Here is an 18,962-nt window from a genome sequence, read left to right as displayed (position 1 = left end):
TGCTTTGATTTTTACCTCAGTGGTGGTGTGTGACAATTTTTTTTAATATAATTATATGTGGCAACATTATAAAATTATAAAATAAAATTACAAGATAAAATAAAATTATAAAATAATTATATGTGGCATCACAGGGGGACTCCCAGTGCTCCGCCCTAACGGCCATTTTTCGATGCAACGAGTATAGTGGTTCTCAACCTGTGGTCCATGGAACCCTATTGGGACACGGCGGCTCACAAGTGGGTCCGCCAACCGAAAGCCACTAGCAGTTAGTGGATGCAAAACGATTAAATTTAGTGTTGGAGTCATCTCCAGAAGGTTAAAGAACAGCAGTTCATAAGTACGGGGTCTACGTGAAAATAGGTTGAGAACTCCAGTTGTACGGGACGGACGTGGAATGTTGACATAGCCTACATATCCTTCTTGAGAATGGACATACATTGCGGTGATGTTGAGAAGAATGTTGGAATAGCCAGAATGTTATGGAAAAGTATTCTTGCGTTTCGTGTAATACTTGTTGCATTTCTCATTATTAAGTTGATGTGCATAACAGTGAATGAAATGTTGCATTGCTATAAACTGTTTTTATTATTGCTTGAATCCTGCTTTTTTTGCCTTCCAAGACATTTGCACCATCAAATGTCTGAGCTATCAGTTTTTTAGTCCACATCCTTGAAGAATTTTGTCCAATTGCTCTAAAATACGTTTTGATATGCCATCTGCAGTTTCTCTGGAATAAAGAATCCCCCAAAACGTTCCAATATTTCTCCATTTAATACAGGGACTATTGCGTCGTCAGCCATAACAGCTACAAAGGAGGTTTTTCTAATTTCCGTCTTTCTCTCCTCACGGTATATTTGTAGCAGGCAGTCAAGTATCTCATTCTAAATTGTCTTAGAAACACCTTTGAAGAATGTACTGGTTTCTAAGTGATTCTTGAAATCTGGATCTAATTAAGATGCAAATTTTACTAATCCTCTAAATACCACTGGATTTACTGAATCGTCTTTTTCGTCGTATCTGCGTAGGAGTATTTCAAAGTTTCCACAAAAGAAAATGCAGTCTATTATTTTGGACAAATTTTCACGTTTTTTTTTCTTTTTAACCTTTATATTATGCTTATTGATTGAAAGTCTATGCCTCACTAAGTTGCTCCTTAATATTTAGTTCCTAAAAGTGAGAGCGAAACCGCGTTATCAACGTGTTTCTTTGACGTTTCATGCTTTTCATTTTTTCTTTCATTTTGTTTATATTTTTAAAACCATCTTTTGTCCATGTTTTTTTAATCACCTCCAAACAGCAAACACAGAAAGCAAAACAGTGCATTTTTTACCACACAATCGTTGGTACCATTCAGAATTAAGGGTACGAATATATTTCTTGTCGTTGTTTATGCCTGGCTGAGATATTTGAATATCAGGTGTTGAACGACCTCTTTTCTTAAACTGTAACTTTTTTATGGAGAGACAGCTGTGAAAAATTAAGCCGTTGAAGTTCATTAACAGTCACAGAACTTCTTTCTTGGGGATGCAAGGCAAGGTTTAAGTTTTCTGTAAAATAAAAGAACCTAAAAAAATAATCAAATAGACAAACTAGAAGCAGGATGATAATCCAATTCTACAATTTATAACGTTACATATTAGGGTACACGGTTTTTAAGTACAGCATACACGGAGTAGGAAAAAAAATACTTTTCAAGAACACGTCAGGGTCGGTAATACGGGAAGGCAGAGCTCTCTTCCTGCGCATGCGCATAAGAAACAAACACCGCTAGAACTTTCTATACAAAGATTTTTTCATAAACTGGGGCTTTATGACGTCATAGTGAATACTTTTTTAAGCTTAAGGATTATGCATTGTACTTGTACAAGTATAAAGAAAGAATTAAAGAAAAAAAATACTCATTATATTGAATGTTATCGATAATATCAGGCTTGGTAAACCATATGTCGTCCTAGCGTGTGCGTGTGGCATTTCCCCGCCAGTCTTTAACCGACGAAGGACTATATATCAACCGTCTACACTGCTACGCATGTGTGAATGCAAAACTTAGGTCAAGTATGACAGAGAAAATATATAAAAAAGTAAAAAATGGCTGAATACTGTCTACGATATCCCAGTAACGAATAAAAAAAAATAAAATAAAAAAATCACAACGTCTTCCCGCCCACCAGTTCCTCTCTATCCTCCTCCTCATCTTCCTCATCTTCCTCATTCTCTCCCTCCCTCCCGCCCCTTCTCCCTTCCCCCCTTCCTCTCCCTCCTCCTTCCTTCCCTCCCTCCCACTCCGTACCTCCTCTTCATATCCCTCATGCTCCCTCCCTCTCCCCAACCCCTTCCCTCCCTTCTTCATCCTCCTCCTTCGTCTCTCTCCGCCTCTCCCCCTCCTCCTTCCCTCCTTCCTCTCCCCCCTCCTTCCTCTCCCTCCCACCCCTTCTCTTCCTCCCTCACTCTCTAGCACCTCGTCCTCCTCCTCCTCCTTCCTCTCCTCCTTCTCCTCCTCCTCCTCCTTCCTCCCCTTCCTCTCTTTCCTCTTCCCTTCCCTTCCCTCCCTCCCCTTCTCCTCCCTCCTCCTCTTCCCTCCCTCCCACCCCTCCTCCTCACCCCTCCTCTTTGTTGTCCACATGAGCTATCACGCGATATTTTGTCTTGTCTTAAAGTATCGTTGTTGCAGTACGTGGGTAGACGAGCCTATAGCCTTCGGTCTCATATTAAGCGGCCCATACACGATCAATTATATTGCGCAATTTCATTGTCAATACTCTGAATTGACAATAAAATTGACCGTGTATGGGCGATATATTGACAATTAAATTGACCGTGTATGGGCGATATATGGCCCATACACAGTCAATTTGATTGTCAATATAATATCGCCCATACACGGTCAATTTTATTGTCAATTCAGAGCATCGACACTGAAATTGCGCAACATAATTGATCGTGTATGGGCCGCTTTACCCATGCCTAGGTCCACTACGGTACGGTGATGCCTACACACACACACACACACACACACACACACACACACACATATGTATATATATATATATATATATATATATATATATATATATATATATATATATATATATATATATATATTGTAGTCGTACATGAGTTAACCCCAGATTCTGTGAACTGGTTTGATCACGTTTTCTGTGTTTATTATCACTCATAAAAGAAGAGAACAAGTAATACAGCAGTGAGTTTATATTTTATAATGCGAGCAATGTGATGCATCGCACATATGGCAGCCGATGCTGTGCGTGAGAATTTGACTCGGGCTGAAGTGATTAAAAACAAATTGTATGACAAACTAGTCCATTAATATAAGTGCCAGTTTTAGCTATAACACTAGATAATGCCAGAGCCCTCACATGGGGTGGCGCATTTAGTGGGGGGGGGGGAAGCAGTTGTAGTCTGGATACGCGTGTACAACATGCAGTTGTGTCCGTGGAAAAGCGTAATTTCTCGGTTGTGGCGCGCCCCTAGGCCTCGCGGTCAATCTGCGGTCGATTTTCACCTTTGGGAACCGCGCTAGACTCTTTCCCGGCCAACGCTCGGATCATAATCAACCAAACGAACCAAGTTAGCTTCATTTTCACTCCCTACGACACCATAGACTAAGTAGACTCCTGTAGACTCCTTGCGAGCGAAGCGAGGAGGACTGACGTCATATTTTTCTGGTGTTTGATCAAACATTTTGGTGTTTTATGATTTTTTGTTTTATTTGACCAAATGACAAGACATCTTGTCATCGGAGTTTAATGGGTTTAACCAACGTGTTCGACAACCAAATACCCCGTTCACACATCACTTTAAACACGTGTCTGTCGAACCGCGTTCGACGAACCGTGTAAAGCCCCTCTTACATTTAGCGGTACATGAAGGAGGAGTGTGCTTTTCTGGATACTGCGTGGTTTGAAGTAAACCCAGCAAGACGACTTTGGATTGGTTAAATAGATGAGTACGCAGTCCCAGAGGTACACAGTCCCGTGGAGGTAATCCCCGACCAGTAATCCCACCAAAGCAACACAGTCGCCGTCTTATATGCATGGAAAATGCATACATCTGCAATAGTATATTGTAAAAGAGGGGAGCAGGTTCTCAGTAATACACGTGGAGTTGAAAACGACAGCATTTATGTAGTTATTCAGTTTTTTTTCCTCGTGCTCTCGATTTTCCTGATTAGAGATTTGCCATTAACCGGGTGAATTGAAACTAAATCACTGTATTCTTCCATTTCATTCCATTATTTGAGCTCAACATTTCGTCTTCATCCTTCTTATGTTGGTATAAGGGTTTTAGCTATTATTACTAAATGCATCTTGACGTGGTGTATATCTTATTGATATGATCATGTACTTTGGTAGATCTACAGGAATGGTAAACGATAAGTCTGGCAAGAAACTAGTGTCGTTTAATTGGAAATATCACATGATCATGACGTCACGTATATTGAGGTTATGATTTGGGAACATGATGGGTCAGCAAAGGATTGGCGGTATTTTTTTTTTCTTAGTCTAAATATGAGTTTACCGGCGCCAATGGCTGTCGACATCATGCTAGTGGTCTGTGGGTCACGTGACATGTGTGTGATATATCGTATGGGAGTTGGATATGGTTATATATGTTTAGAACATGGTTATTTGATTGTGCCATGTAGTTACACTCCTTCCCTCCACCCGTTCTTGTCCTCTTCCATCCCTCCCACCTCTCCCTCCTTCCCTCCCGGCCCTCTTCTTCCTCCTCTCCCTTCTATTTCCCAAATTTCCTCCCGTCCCTCTCCTTCCTCCCCCTTCTTTCCCTCCCTTTCTCCCGTTCATTCTCCTCCCTCCTTACACTCCTCCCTCCCTCCCTCGTCCTTTCTCCTCCTTCTCTCTCCTTCCCTCCTCCTTTTTACCCTCCCTCCTTCCTTATATACAGACAAGGGGATACCCCCACGATCACTCACATCGAGTTCCTTCCAGGAAAATTGGGTTCAAGTCGCTACTCCTGTTGAACACCTGTTCGTGAGTTCGTCAGGTTCTTGGCTTGGAAGGAACTCGACATGGCCCAGAAGAGGACCTCCTCTTCCAAGCGAGGCGCTAATTTATTATCGAGAAATGACTTCCCACGAACAAATAGTAAGTATCATTTTCTCGATAGGTATACACACGTACATTTGACATTTGTAGGTAAACACGTGTGAATGAGCTGGTGAGAGTCTGTCTAAGATTGTACACGAGAACATTTGCGATCGCTTGTCTAAACTACTTGCATGTGCCCAGGGCCCCGACAAGGGGAGGGTCGGGGGCGGTAGGGGGTGGGGGGCAATGCCCCGGGGCGGCACGTATTGAGGGGGCGGCACTTTTGGTGGAAAAAAGGTAAAGCAAATTCCCCCTAAAGTAATTTTAATGCACGATTTATTCATTATGGGTTGTGCGTATGAATGATGTGTGTACAAACGTTGTTTTGTGGATGAATGTTACATGTGAATCGTACTAGTGACCATCAGATGTGGAAGGTGGTGGTAGTGGTGGTGTGTGTGGGGGGGGGGGGCACTTTTCGACTTACCCATGTCGGGGCCCTGCATGTGCCTGGTACTCGGTGGCACGCGACAGGAAAGGAACCTGTCTTCCCTCAGTGGCGTGTCCCCTTTCCCAGTTGTAGCAGCGGGCAATATGAGGAACTTTTGATCACTGCATTTCATCACCTCCACGGAGACCAAATTAGGAGCGAACTCTCGGGGACTAAACCTCCCTCAATGAGTCTGGTATTTACGCAGCCAAGAAGGGATGTGTAGAACGAAGACTGGCGCAAGATTTAAAATACGAAAACGAGAAAATGACTCGTGAGAACGGACGCACGTACTTGCGTCTACACGAAGGATGTACATACGAACGCACTGTACATTGTCTTTCCTCTTTGGAGAGCGGACCTCGATGGGACGGTAATCAAAGATGGCGGAGGGATGAGGAAGATGAGTGCCGTGTATCATTTCAAAAATTAAATAGTGTCGTTACTATCTATCTGCGGTGGTACTGCGAAGGAATTCCATGAGGAAATAGATATTTTAAGAGCCCCCCCCCCAAAAAAAAAAAAGTTTTGAAAACCTCAAGGATGAATACCTACTATTCATATGATGTTCAATCAACTTATGCCTCGAGTTAGACCAAATGGAAGACCCACAGATCACGTGACCTCGCACAGCCAATCTATGGGTAATGCTGTAACCACACATGGACCCATCTCCTTCATCAAGGGGTACGGTAACAATGCACACTATTACAAAGCTTTCAAGTTTCGAGCATGAAAACAACTAAGGTAAAACGAATACTATAAGGTACGTTAGCGGGGGGGGGGGGGGAGAGCCAGAAAACCTCTCCACTGCGCAGGTAGATGATGACGTCAACGGAAATATCGAGACCAGGGTTCCGCGGGTCGAGAGCTGTCAGTCACTCACACACCAGTGTGTAGAGCGAAGCTCCATCTTCTGATTAAAGGAGTAGCTAAGGCGGACAAATAACATGTAAAAATGCCAACAGTTTGTATAGTGCAGAAATGCAATGCCGTTAGACTGAAAGGTGATGAAAATATACATTTCTTTTCACTACCCAAAGATAAAGAACTTAGAAAGAAATGGATTTAATTATGTGGCGCACACAATACTCGGTCATCTGGATATGTATGCAGCCGTCATTTTGAAAGTAACTATTTATTAGCAACATTTCCTGACATTTTTATTCAATTGAAAAAAAAGACCAAAGAATCCGGTTAAAGCATAACTGAGCTTGGTGGAGATAAAGGTCTACATATAAAATCCACGCTTGACATGTCATCCCATCTAATAATTTGTCATATTAGTATAAGCCACCTAATGTGAAATCATGGAAAACATTTTTATAACTTTTCTGGCGGTTATATCTCAGATACTGATAATTTGAGGATAAGAAAATGATACTGAGTAATTTCAGTATTATGTGAACATCATAGTGTAATTTTAAAGTTTACCATACATACAGATGGTTTTCTTTAAAGTTTACATTTTCTTTCACCTCTCACTCTCCCCCTCTGGATTTCCTATGACGTCACGGTGGAGGTGCGCGGAGGGGGGGGGGGTGCTCAACGTACCTTATAGTATTCGTTTTACCTTGAAAACAACCTCTGATCTACACCGTGGCATTCTTCGACGCTGACCACTACTGCTAGATATGGTTGCCCCGTTATAACTTGAAGATGAGGGCTAATTGTCCATAAGACTAAATGTCCGGAGACTGTCCACAGTTATTTTTCAAAGGAAGTCTAATTGTCAGAAAACTAAATGTCCGAAGACTAAATGGGTGGATCTCGCAAGATATGTGTGTGTGTGCGTCTATGTCCTACGTTGTTGCCGTCAGTATTTCAATCCAATTCAATTTAACAGTTTATTCAACAAAATATCACACATTACATTTCCATATTGAGGATGTACATATACATATACATTTAGATATAAATTTGTTGAAAAGGAGAGCGGAATCAATAGCTTATAAAATGCTCTCCCCTAATAGTTTATATACAAGCGTTAAAACATCTACAACATTTTTCATTATATTTGGAGCCATTTGCTTATCAAAATTTTGATGCATAACACTGGCGGCTTTGTACTTTATTAAGTCCATGAACTTTAGTGGATTTAATATTTTGAATAAATTATTTGTGTGGTCTAGTCGTCCTACATTACATGTTATACGCAGTACTTTCTTTTGTAAAGTAATCACACGTTGTAAATTAGTTTGATATGTGTTACCCCATACTTCTGAGCAGTAGTTTAAGAACGGGAGGATTAGACTGCAATAAATGGTCCGTATGGTATTTTCATTTAGGAGATTTTTCATTTTATGCATTATTCCTAACGTTTTCGATAGCTTTGCTATCACATGATCAATATGATATTTCCAGTTAAGTTGATCGTCTAGATACACACCTAAGAATTTACTGATAGACGCTTTTTCAATCATTTCATTGTTTATTTTGGTAGGGTTATTACTTGTATTATTATTGTGAAAAAAAGTAAATAGTTTTAGATACATTTAGGGAAAGCTTATTGGCTGAAAACCCGTTATATAGCTGATGTAATTCTTCATTGATTGTCTTTATCAATTGGTCGGAATTTGTATTGGAGCAAAGAAAGGTAGTATCGTCGGCGAACAGCATGGACTTCATTAACCTTACGTGTTCGGCCTTTTGTATCATAATCTCGTGATTTACTGTATCAAACGCCTTTTTAAGGTCAATAAAGATTTCATTTTTTTTTGTATTGTTAGTTATTTCTTCAATTAATTACATTATTGCTGATGACATTGAAAGATTTATTTGAAATCCATACTATGGTAAAGGACATCATTATTTAAGAACGAGTCTAGGCGAGTTGTGAATATCTTCTCCAGCCGTTTAGAAAACTGTGGTAATAGCGAAATTGGTCTATAGTTGTTATGGGATTTGTCGCCTGATTTAAATATCGGAACTACTTTTGCTGTTTTCATAGCGTCTGGGAATAATCCTTGCTCAAATGATTTATTGCATATTGCTAATAAAAAAAATAATATGTTTGGCATGATTTGCTTTACGAGGCTCATAGATAATAAAGCGATTTCTTGCTTTGCATTGATTTAACGGTATTCATAAGTTCGTCTTCGGTGACGGGTTTTAAAAACACGGTGGTACTGATTCGTTGTTTTATAAAAGTCTCATTAGTTTGATTATTTGCTTTTATTTGTTTTGCAAGGTTAGGTCCTACGTGGGAGAGAAAATCATTAAATTCTTTTGCTACATCTTTTTTTGTTTTACCTTTTTTGATAAGGTCTTTCTATTCATGATTTTTACTTTTTGCCCTAGCTAAGTTGTTTATCACTTCCAATGTCCTTTTTGTATTACATTTATTATTTTCAAACAGAGTATCATAGTGTTTTTTCTCGCAGTTGCGTAGGATTGTTGTCACGTTTGTTTTTGTACATTTTGCATTTGATTTCGTCAGCCGTGAACTGACTTTTAATGAATTTCTTGTAGAGTCGATTTTTCTTTTGACATGCGTTCTTAATGCTGTTTGGATTTTTATTGTTTGATTTTATTTCCACTTCTCTCTCTCTCTCTGGGCAACATTTGTTAAAATTACTCATAACAATGCTTAAAAATTCTTTGTATGATTGATTGGCATTTTCCGACTCAAGAACCAGATTCCAGTTTTCTTCTTTCAAGCAATGTTTTAATTTTGTAATACTTTTGTCATCTATTTTACGCTTTATTATAATTTCTGGTTTTGATTTGCGATGGATTTCTATTGGGTTAATCGTGAATACAGGCAGGTGATCACTTATATCACTTAATAAAATACCACTATAATTCTCAGAACTTATAATGTTGGTGAAAATGTTATCTATTAGTGTCTCACTGGTATTTGTTATTCGGGTTGGTTTATTTAAGGAAACAAACCTCATGAAAAATCGTATCGGTAAAGTGCCTGTTTTGATCGTGTTTCATAATGAAGTCAATCAATATTAAAGTCACCACATAAATATAGGTTCTTATTTTTAAGGAGGATTAAGATTTCTTCAAGCATATTAGTAAAGTCAATAATATTAGTGCCTGCCTTTCTGTAAATACTTGTTATGATGGTGTTTCTTTTTGTTTGACTGTTAATATCAATGGATACGCAATCAAATAAGTTTTCATATGAATTATAGGATTGAATTAATAATTTGCACGTCAGGGTGTTTTTGACGTATTGATGTATATTGAGACTCTATTGCCTTTGTGGAGCTGACGATTACCGCTGTATGGAGTATAATCCGGTAAGAAATTAACTAGACAGCCGGGGTCAATCCACGTCTCACTTATCACAATGACGTCAAAACTTTTATTGAGCAACTTCAGATTTTTTTTTTTTTTTTTTTTTTTTTGTAATTGGCATTTTGTAATTGGCATTTTGGTCAAAGCGAAACCGTTAATCTCATGAAACTCGGTGTCAAATTGTGTATCACAGCCGTAATCGCAGTCTTTCGTTAGCTTTGAGTAAAAATTTAGTTCAGGATCGATTGGGGTGCTACTGTGATTAAATATCGTAAATTCTTTGTCTATTATTTTGTCTATATCTTTGTACTTATTAATAGCGGCGTATACATCTGGGATTTTTGTTGCATATGTTGAGGAATACAATATTTCAATTTATGTATTGGGTGATGCATAAAAGGGAATTATTTTTTAATAATCTGAGCAGAACCAAATTCTTAACTCATTAAACTCTGATGACAAGATTCTTGGCATTTGGTCAAATAAAACAAAAAAATCATAAAACACCAAAATGTTTGATCAAACACCAGAAAAATATGACGTCAGTGGTCCTCGCTTCGCTGCGAGCGAAGCGAGGACTACTGACGTCATATTTTTCTGGTGTTTGATCAAACATTTTGGTGTTTTATGATTTTTTGTTTTATTTGACCAAATGCCAAGAATCTTGTCATCAGAGTTTAATGGGTTTTAATATATCATGGTTATTTTTGACAGTATTTGCTGGAACATTTGCGCACATAAAGTGAAGTAAATGATGACAGATTGAACATTTCAAGTGATTCTTTGGGACAAAGGTTTGGCAGGAAGAACAGGTATTCATTTCGTTTAATTTTGTGTTGGTAGAAGTGATCATGGTTATAGTGAAATACTTAAAGTCTTAGAGAATTAGCAGATCAAGAAGATAATCATGTTTACAAAAAAAACTAAAGTTATAATTTGAAAGTCGGATAATTGATCATTGTTGCTCACCTGAAATACCTTTTGGTCATTGCTCTTCATAAACACCTCGCAGTCCTTGGCCCACGTCGACAGTAGCTTACCTTCCTTCCTCAGGTCGCGTGCGGCTCTAGCCCCTTCCATACGGTGCCGCACACGTAGGCGTCATGGACTTAGATCTCGGTGGCAGCAGCCAATGCCAGCCGTACGACGTGTCGTATTAATACTCGCATCATAAAATATAGTCACCGCTTATATCGATCGTTCTCTCTTCACCCGTGAATTTTGATAACCATAGAAAATGCGATTACAAAAGAATTAGAAAGAATGTCATTATGAAGGGGCGACTACAATAAATATAATCAAGACGCCGATATGGCAGCCTCGCGAATACACTCGCTCCCCATGACGCCTACGTGTGCGGCACCGTATGGAAGGGGCTAGCTAGCTATCCGTTCCGTTTGGTCAATTGCTCGTTCACGTAAATGCTCAGCTTCTTGGCTTTCTTCAGTACAGGTACATTCGTCTTCTTTTATATAAATCTGACAATCACATTCTGGGTAACGTCCTGTCGTCGTTTTCCTAGTGTATGGCAAGCCGAAATCCCAAGTGTCTTTGATCTGTATTCATTTGTTACTCGGAGTTTCAACCACTTGATTCTCCGCAATATTTCGTCCACTGTTGTCCTCACTAAAGTCAGAATCACCTTTCACAATATCTGAATACGACTTCACAACCTTTAATCCACTGTCGATCTCAAGTCCGATACCTCTTGTCGGGTGATCAGGTCTTTTAACTCGACGATAGTTGATCACAGGAACTGTCGGTCTTCTTTTCTGGCTTTCTCATTGGATGGGTTATCTTCTTCTCTGGCCTTGAGTAAAGTCTCCACCATATCTTCCAATTTCTTGTTGCTGTTCCTGGTGGCCATTGTGCTGTTAATAGTTACACGTAGGGAGTGTTAAAGAGGAGTGTGCGACACGACAGAGATGATAGTTCAAAAGTATTTTGCGCCAACCCCACGACTTAGTCTACTAAATAAATGAATATATTGATTAATGAATAATTGGATTAATAAACAAAGAGATTAATAGATAGACAAGTTTAAGGAATTTAGTGATTTCATGATAAGGTAACACTTGATTACAGATCTCCCCGCTAGCCGTGGCTGCAGTCAACAGTCAGTGAACCACGACGAGACAGCGTAGGTACTCACACACTTGTGCTCAGGGTCGCCCAATTGGTAATATCATGTTTTGTCGCGAGGTCTGGTGGTTGTGCCTGCTGCCACTTTCTGCCATGGCGAGATGGAAGCGTCCCGGAAGCAGCGAGCAATGGGTGTGGAGGGTGAAAGCTTATCGATGTTGTCTATAACCAAGGCCCCTTTTAGGTATAGGATCGGTCTCGAAATACAATTCTTCCTTCCTCGTGTTTTCTTGGAATATATGTGTTGCAGTGGCAATGGTGTGCTTTCCCCTCTGAACACGTGTATGTGTCATCTTTGTTCCCCCCCCCCCTTCCTCTGTGATTAACTTCTGGGTTTCCTCACTTCCTGCCTCGTTGTAGTAATCATAACCTATTCTTAGAATCTGGTGGTAAACCATTCGGCCCTATTATTGTTTCCCTTTTATTTAATTTTCCTCGTCTTGGTGTGTTTACTCCTGTCTTTAACTTAACATGACTTCCTTGTCTCTTCTTTCTAGTGCTATTGTCTTCTCTCTCTCTCTCTCTCTCTCTCTCTCTTTCTCTCTATATATATATATATATATATATATATATATATATATATATATATATATATATATATATATATCCCATTCAGTGTTGTACAAATACTTTCCCGCTTTCGTATACTTACCAATTGTACTATCATAGTGGAGATGGGTTGAACACAAAATTTTCGTGTATGTGTATGTAACTCGAGCATACAAATATGTAAGAAAAGTTGCGCTCAACTTATATCTATCTTGATGGTGTAGTGGTCAAGTCACTCCGCTGGATCTTGAACCTCAGGTAGATTCTGATCCACCAACAGTAATCCTTTCTATGCCTCCCGTCCCGTGCTGCTTCCATCCAGGATGCTTTATTTATTCTTCTCCTGTCTATCTTCGCATCCACACCGTCCATCCATCTCATTCGAGGTCTCTCTCTGGGTCTTCCTGGCATTCTACCCGTCATAACTCGTTTTGGAATTCTATGGTCATCCATACGCGCATCATGCCCATATATATATATATATATATATATATATATATATATATATATATATATATATATATATATATATATATATATATATATATATATATATATCCATTTTCCCCTGCATGCCCTTGTCGGCCTCAAAGTCCTTGCTGAACCTTTTCCAGATATGAGCCATGTCCCTTTTCAAGAGTGGCTTCGGTACTACTCCCACCCAAAGGGGCTCGAATTCGTGGTCTGCATGATTAGTGTCATGTTGAAAACCACAAAGAATACCCGCTCTCCTTCTACAGGTCAGTATCCTTCGATGCTACGAGTTTGAACAAGGAGAAAACCTGCAGCCCCATAGTGGCTGGCAACGGTCCTCGGAGCCTCCCATAGATCTCACCCTAGGAAGATTTTTTTTTTCTTCACTATTTTGTCTGTGTTGCATCAGGATGGACTTGTTTCTATATTACCGGCTCAAGGTTGTAATGAGAGGAGAGCAGCCGCCGATTGTCAACACTCCACATGTGCCACTGGATAAGAAATACAATTGAAGGTAATAGAGACATTGAGACCAGGGCTACACGTGGTGGTTAGGGATGAGGTGGGTTGTTGACAGGTGAAAATTGCAGCTTCGCTCTCTATCTTGCAGGAGCACCACATGAAATGAGGTACCCGTCACTGGTCCCCTTCAGATGGTGTTGAGACAGTTGGCAGTGTACTCGCATGGGTTAGGGTTTTCGGATTTTTTTTTTTTTTTAATATATACTTATTTTGCATGTTGGTTTTGCCCTTTTGTAGCTGCCCCCCCCTCCCTCCCCACGCGTGCATTGCACTGTATTCACTGGTATCAGACTCCATTTGGTAATATTGTTTCCAAACTGAAAGTTCCTTTCTGATTAGTGTTTTGATTTTTTCCTACTTTCCAAGATCTTTCATTCGTTCTATCAATTTAGCTCCAACTCTGCCTTTCATGTTGAGTTTCTCCTTTAGTTTCTTCTGGGGTGCTGTATGTATGTATGTTTGCGCGTGTATTTGTGTCGTGGTGAATTTGGGAGCAGACTTTCCTAGGCGCATCTGTATCGGACGGGGTATGGTGTAGGCATGGCAGTGTGGTGACGAGTGATTTGTCTGAAAGAAGGGTGCGTACTTGAGATTATAGGTCACCTCCTGAGCCAGAGAATCGATGGTGGAGAGGGAAATCATCGCTGAATACATGGTTCATCTTGAATGATGCACGGCTAAACCGGTTGGCATTCGCAGGCAGCAACCGAAGAGCTAACATGGTCGAAACAGGAACCCTGGGCGGCCAGGCGTGGCATGCGATGGTTGAGAACAGCAACGAGCGCCTGCAGTACCTCTTCACCTCGGGCGAATTAAGCGACCTAGACATCTTCTTTCCAGATGATGTGGATCCCATCCCCATCAAGGTAAGTGTGGCGACTCACATTGAATATCTTGCCCCCCTTGAGTAAGGTTGGGGGTGCTTTCACTCGCATTGCCCCTGAGGACGGTCTTAGACTTAATCCGCGACTCTTTCAGGCCCACAGGACGATACTGTCCATGAGCTCCCCCGTGTTCCTTGCCATGCTGACGGGACTCCAGGCTGACACTAAGGAGGTCTTCCTTCCAAAGTACTCCCGTCAGTCCTTCCGGAAGCTACTGGAACACATATACCTGGACCGGATGGACTTCGAGTCAGTCGAAGAGGCTCTCAAGGTGTACGACCTGGCCGACGAATACCAGATAAATTCAGCAACGAAAGAATGCGTGCAGGTAAGGTGCAGAGAGGCCAGTTGCCCTCGCTTTCCTCCACAGCGGAGTTCTGTCGCTATTCTTCTGTGTCTTCTTCTGTTTCTTCTTCTTCTTATCATTATTATGTTTTTTTTTCTGTTTTCTTCTTATGTTTCTTCTCTTTTTTTTCTTTTTCTGTTTTCCTTTGTTTCTTCTTCTTCGGTATCTTCTATTTCTTCATCTGTTTCTTCGTCTTTTTCTTGTTCCTCTTTATATTCTTCGTATTCGTCTTCTCCTTTGTCTTCATCATCTTCTTTTTGGTCGTCTTCTTTTTCCTCGTGTTCTTCTTCCTCTTCTGCTTCTTCTTCTGTTTCTTCTTCTTCTTCTTATATTGTGATGATACGGTGAGCAGGACTTAATGACTGCCGGGCCTCTCTGTGGACAGAGTTACAATAACGAATCGTGATACATACGGCCTGCCATGCTTCCTCAGGTAAATTCTCTCCTTTTATTTTCAGTACATTGTTCACAACGTGAAGGCGGAAACGGTGCCGGCAGTGCTGGGTACTTCGGTTGCTTTAAAGGAATCAGCAGTGAACACTAAATGCAAAGAGGCACGTGGGTCTGTTTCATGATGTCGTGACTGGTGTTTTTTTTTTTTTTTTTTTTTTTTAAGGGTAAAATGGTGATATCTGATTACACTTATTGTCTCTAGTGTCAGTCTGGGATGACGAGTTTATCGTACAAAGCGCTCTTGGTTTAAAGACGCCTCGCTTTGCATCAACGCGTAGTAAGGAAGCCCAACGGCAGAGTACACGGGGAAGATTTACCCCCAGGGGTGGATTTATTTGCAGTCATAGAGGTGAGGAGCTTGCACCCCGGTGTTTTCCTATGGCTGGAGCCGTTACCCTGCGTACTCTAAGTTCACACCCTGACTGACGGCGGCATTGGGCGTTCAGTTGCGTCAATTACACCGTCCCTCGGATTTGTTGACATATTCAGAAGCATGGCCTGTTTGACCCACAGATACTGGACCGTGACCCCGACGCCGTCATGCTGAGTGAGACCGTGTCTCGTCTGAGAAAGGAAAGCTTGAGGTCTTTGCTGACGGACGATACCCTGGCCTTCTCTTCCGAGGTTGTCCCCTTCAAAGGACTGATTGTCTGGTAAGCGCTAGCACTCATGGCGACCATTCTACTCCTCTCTGCTGGGAGCACAGTATATGGCTGTGTTTGTTTTGGTAGTTGCTCATCAAGCCCGCACACTAAAGTTTCTGTGCTTCTTTTTCGTTGCAGGGGAAGAGCCCAGCTAAACCAACAGGAGAAGCTGTCGGGGAATGCACTCCGGGAAAAGATCGGGGACGACCTGTTGAAGGAGGTGCGGTTCTTGAGCATGTCCTGTGACGAGTTCGTCGACAACGTGGTCGACACGAACGTGCTGACCCACACGGAGTGCATCCACATCCTGAGGGCCATCCGGGGCGCCGACCCCTCGACGCTCCCGATAACCACACCACTGCATCCTGTCAGGGGAAGGAGGGGACAACGCCCGAAAGAGCGGCTTTCCTGTTTTCACCTTTCTTCGAATAGAAACAAAACCATAATACCCCCAGGTCTTCGTTTTAATTTGATTTCCTGGCTTTCGTGTGAGAGCAATATTTGTGTTCATCGCCTGGATGCACCAAGTGCTGGCACCATTGACATAATAAAACGTGGGGGCGAGATTGTGAGCTCAGTAGCTTCTGAGGGTCCTGAATTCGTTTTTGCACCCCCTGCTGCCCTTGAAAGGGACAACGATTATAATGTAGAGTTTACCCCCAAAACGCAATTATATGTGAGTAGGATAAATGGAAGTCAAAGGGTGGGGAATATAACCCTGTCGCATGAAACGAGTTTTGAGTGTGCTCTGTATTTCCGCGAGTCGGGAAGCTCTGGCTCGGAATGAAAGGAAAGCCCCATTTGACCGCCGCTGCACACCACCCCGGGTCCGGCGGACGAATGGACGGGTTGGGTTTGGCCCCTTAACCCATTCAACTCCGATGACAAGATTCCTTGTCATTTGGTCAAATAAAACAAAAAATCATAAAACACCAAAATGTTTGATCAAACACCAGAAAAATATGACGTCAGTCCTCGCTTCGCTGCGAGCGAAGCGAGGACTGACGTCATATTTTTCTGGTGTTTGATCAAACATTTTGGTGTTTTATGATTTTTTGTTTTATTTGACCAAATGACAAGGAATCTTGTCATCGGAGTTGAATGGGTTAAACGGGGAAGGGGGCACGGGCTAGGGGAGAACCGTAGCCGAATGGAATCGTTTAGTGTTCGCCAGAGCCAAATGAGTGAAGGGGTGACGTGAAATGACCAACGCCCTGAGCTGAATAAGATGACCTGGCGTCGGTTGTCACCGAGGCGAAGAGGCGGCCAGGGCCGGTAGGAATAATCGACGTGACGTCACGGCTACTTGTTAGATTCCAGCCACTTCTCTCTCTCCAAAAATCGCAAATTACTACGCCGGTGACCCCTTCACTGTCCATACTGACTTAGTATATTTGTGTCGGGTTTTGGTGACTAGGTTGTGCGGTTGCTTACTACAAAATGAACTAGAACCTCGAAGTATTTCAACAGAAGATAAGGGTGAATTTGAGAATGGCTGTGTTTGGATGATGCTGTGATGCATGGAAGGGAGCGGGTGGGAGTGAGAGAGTATGTGTGAATGATAAATTGACGCAGCCCGAAGGGATTTCTCCCCGTCTTCTCTTTTTCTGCATGAGGAGACGGAGAGGGTGGGGGGGGGGTCGCCGATTAAATGAAGCAGCCCTGCTGTGGATGTATTGTGTCTTGCTGCACTGCTTCTGACCCAGGGCAGTGGGCGAAATTTATGCCTTTGTTTTTTGGCTACCTTCCTTATGTGGAGGAGAGAACCTTTGGTATATGTATGTCATTATTATCATTGTCATTATTATTAGTTATGTTATTAGGTGTGTTTTAAAGAGGCGGTTTCAGTCCTGACGATGTGTTTCATTTGTTGTATTCGATTTCTTTAGCCTCGTTCGCGTAATTTCCAAGGTGCCTTGCATAGTCTTAGGTTATTCGAAAAAGTGACATCTTTTTTTTGTGTGTGCTTTGCACTTCGATGCATGTAGATTTTTCCTTTGTTATTAAAAAGTTAACATAAATAAATGCTCATGTCTTTTCCAGCCTGTTTACCTTTGTCCATGCCACGGATCTCGAAGAAAAACTGGACCGAGAATCCTGTCGTTCTCCGTCCGCAAAAAAGTGAAGCCCGCGTACTTTGATCGGCGCCATGTTTTAATGGGACCACGGACTCATTGTTGTGGTTCTGGACGCAAACTAGTGCAGGAGGACGAATCGGAGCGATATGGAAGACGAAGAGGCAAGGTTAAATGACAAGATTCTTGTCATTTGGTCAAATAAAACAAAAAATCATAAAACACCAAAATGTTTGATCAAACACCAGAAAAAATATGACGTCAGTCCTCCTCGCTTTGCTCGCGAGCAATATACGTCTGTGTAAATTGCTTCATGAAACATTACTTGAAGTAGCCTATATTTCTTCAATTATCGAATAAACAAAAATTGAAACAAAAACAAAAAGGTTTTACGGTTTGTAAAACATTTATATGAATGAAAATGAAATTCATATATAGCTGAATAAACACTTTTGAAATATAAGCACTTCCCTTGAAACTATTTACATATTTCGATAACAAAAATGTAATCCCCTTGCTAAACTTAATTGCAAGTTGTTCCTTAAGAATAGTTTTAAAAACAGATAGAAATACATGTTTTCTTCATTCAGTGTCCTTCATATGAAAAAGCCAGTAAATCCTTGATGTTTTGACATTTCATGGATTTCAACCATAAACAGATAAAGTTTAAAAAAGAAGAGAAACTCACGATGATATATCTCAGGAAATACATCGTTCCACCTACTTTAAAATGATACGCCTATTCCTATGGTTGGCAGCAAATGCATCGATAATCATATCCCTGTGTAATATCTTTGCTCTTTGGGAATTGATGTTTAATACTCCAAGATTACTGGTACGTTTGTCACCGCTACTGTTACACAAGTAGGTTTTCAGATGCTTTAGGCACGAAAAGCTTCTTTCACGTGATGCTGAGTTAACTGGAAGAGTAACATTAATAAGCACTAGCTTATACAAATCTATGAATGCATCTTTGTACGGTTGGAGCATGATGGCAAAAACTCTGCTTGCACCATACATGGAGAAAGGCCACGTCTTGTATATAGACTCTTCTATTACT

The 18,962-nt window shown here is 41.1% G+C and overlaps 1 protein-coding gene across 1 annotated transcript in view; it reads left to right on the top strand.

Moving 5' to 3' along the window:
* Positions 1-16,738, top strand: part of LOC143031212 (BTB/POZ domain-containing protein 6-A-like) — an 18,909-nt gene extending 2,171 nt beyond the window's left edge. The window contains exons 2-7 of the mRNA XM_076194778.1: positions 13,119-13,244; positions 14,200-14,366; positions 14,479-14,712; positions 15,189-15,284; positions 15,697-15,836; positions 15,966-16,738. Coding sequence (XP_076050893.1) covers positions 13,121-13,244; positions 14,200-14,366; positions 14,479-14,712; positions 15,189-15,284; positions 15,697-15,836; positions 15,966-16,614 — 1,410 coding nt within the window. The 5' untranslated portion in view covers positions 13,119-13,120 and the 3' untranslated portion in view covers positions 16,615-16,738. The remainder of the gene's footprint in view (positions 1-13,118; positions 13,245-14,199; positions 14,367-14,478; positions 14,713-15,188; positions 15,285-15,696; positions 15,837-15,965) is intronic.
* Positions 16,739-18,962: the final 2,224 nt, after the last annotated feature.

The sequence above is a fragment of the Oratosquilla oratoria genome, chromosome 12 (assembly GCF_046742065.1).
Source record: "Oratosquilla oratoria isolate Oo_2021 chromosome 12, ASM4674206v1, whole genome shotgun sequence".
NCBI lineage: Eukaryota > Metazoa > Arthropoda > Malacostraca > Stomatopoda > Squillidae > Oratosquilla > Oratosquilla oratoria.
Note: the sequence above shows the minus strand (reverse complement) of the source record. Positions and strands in the feature narration are given on the sequence as shown.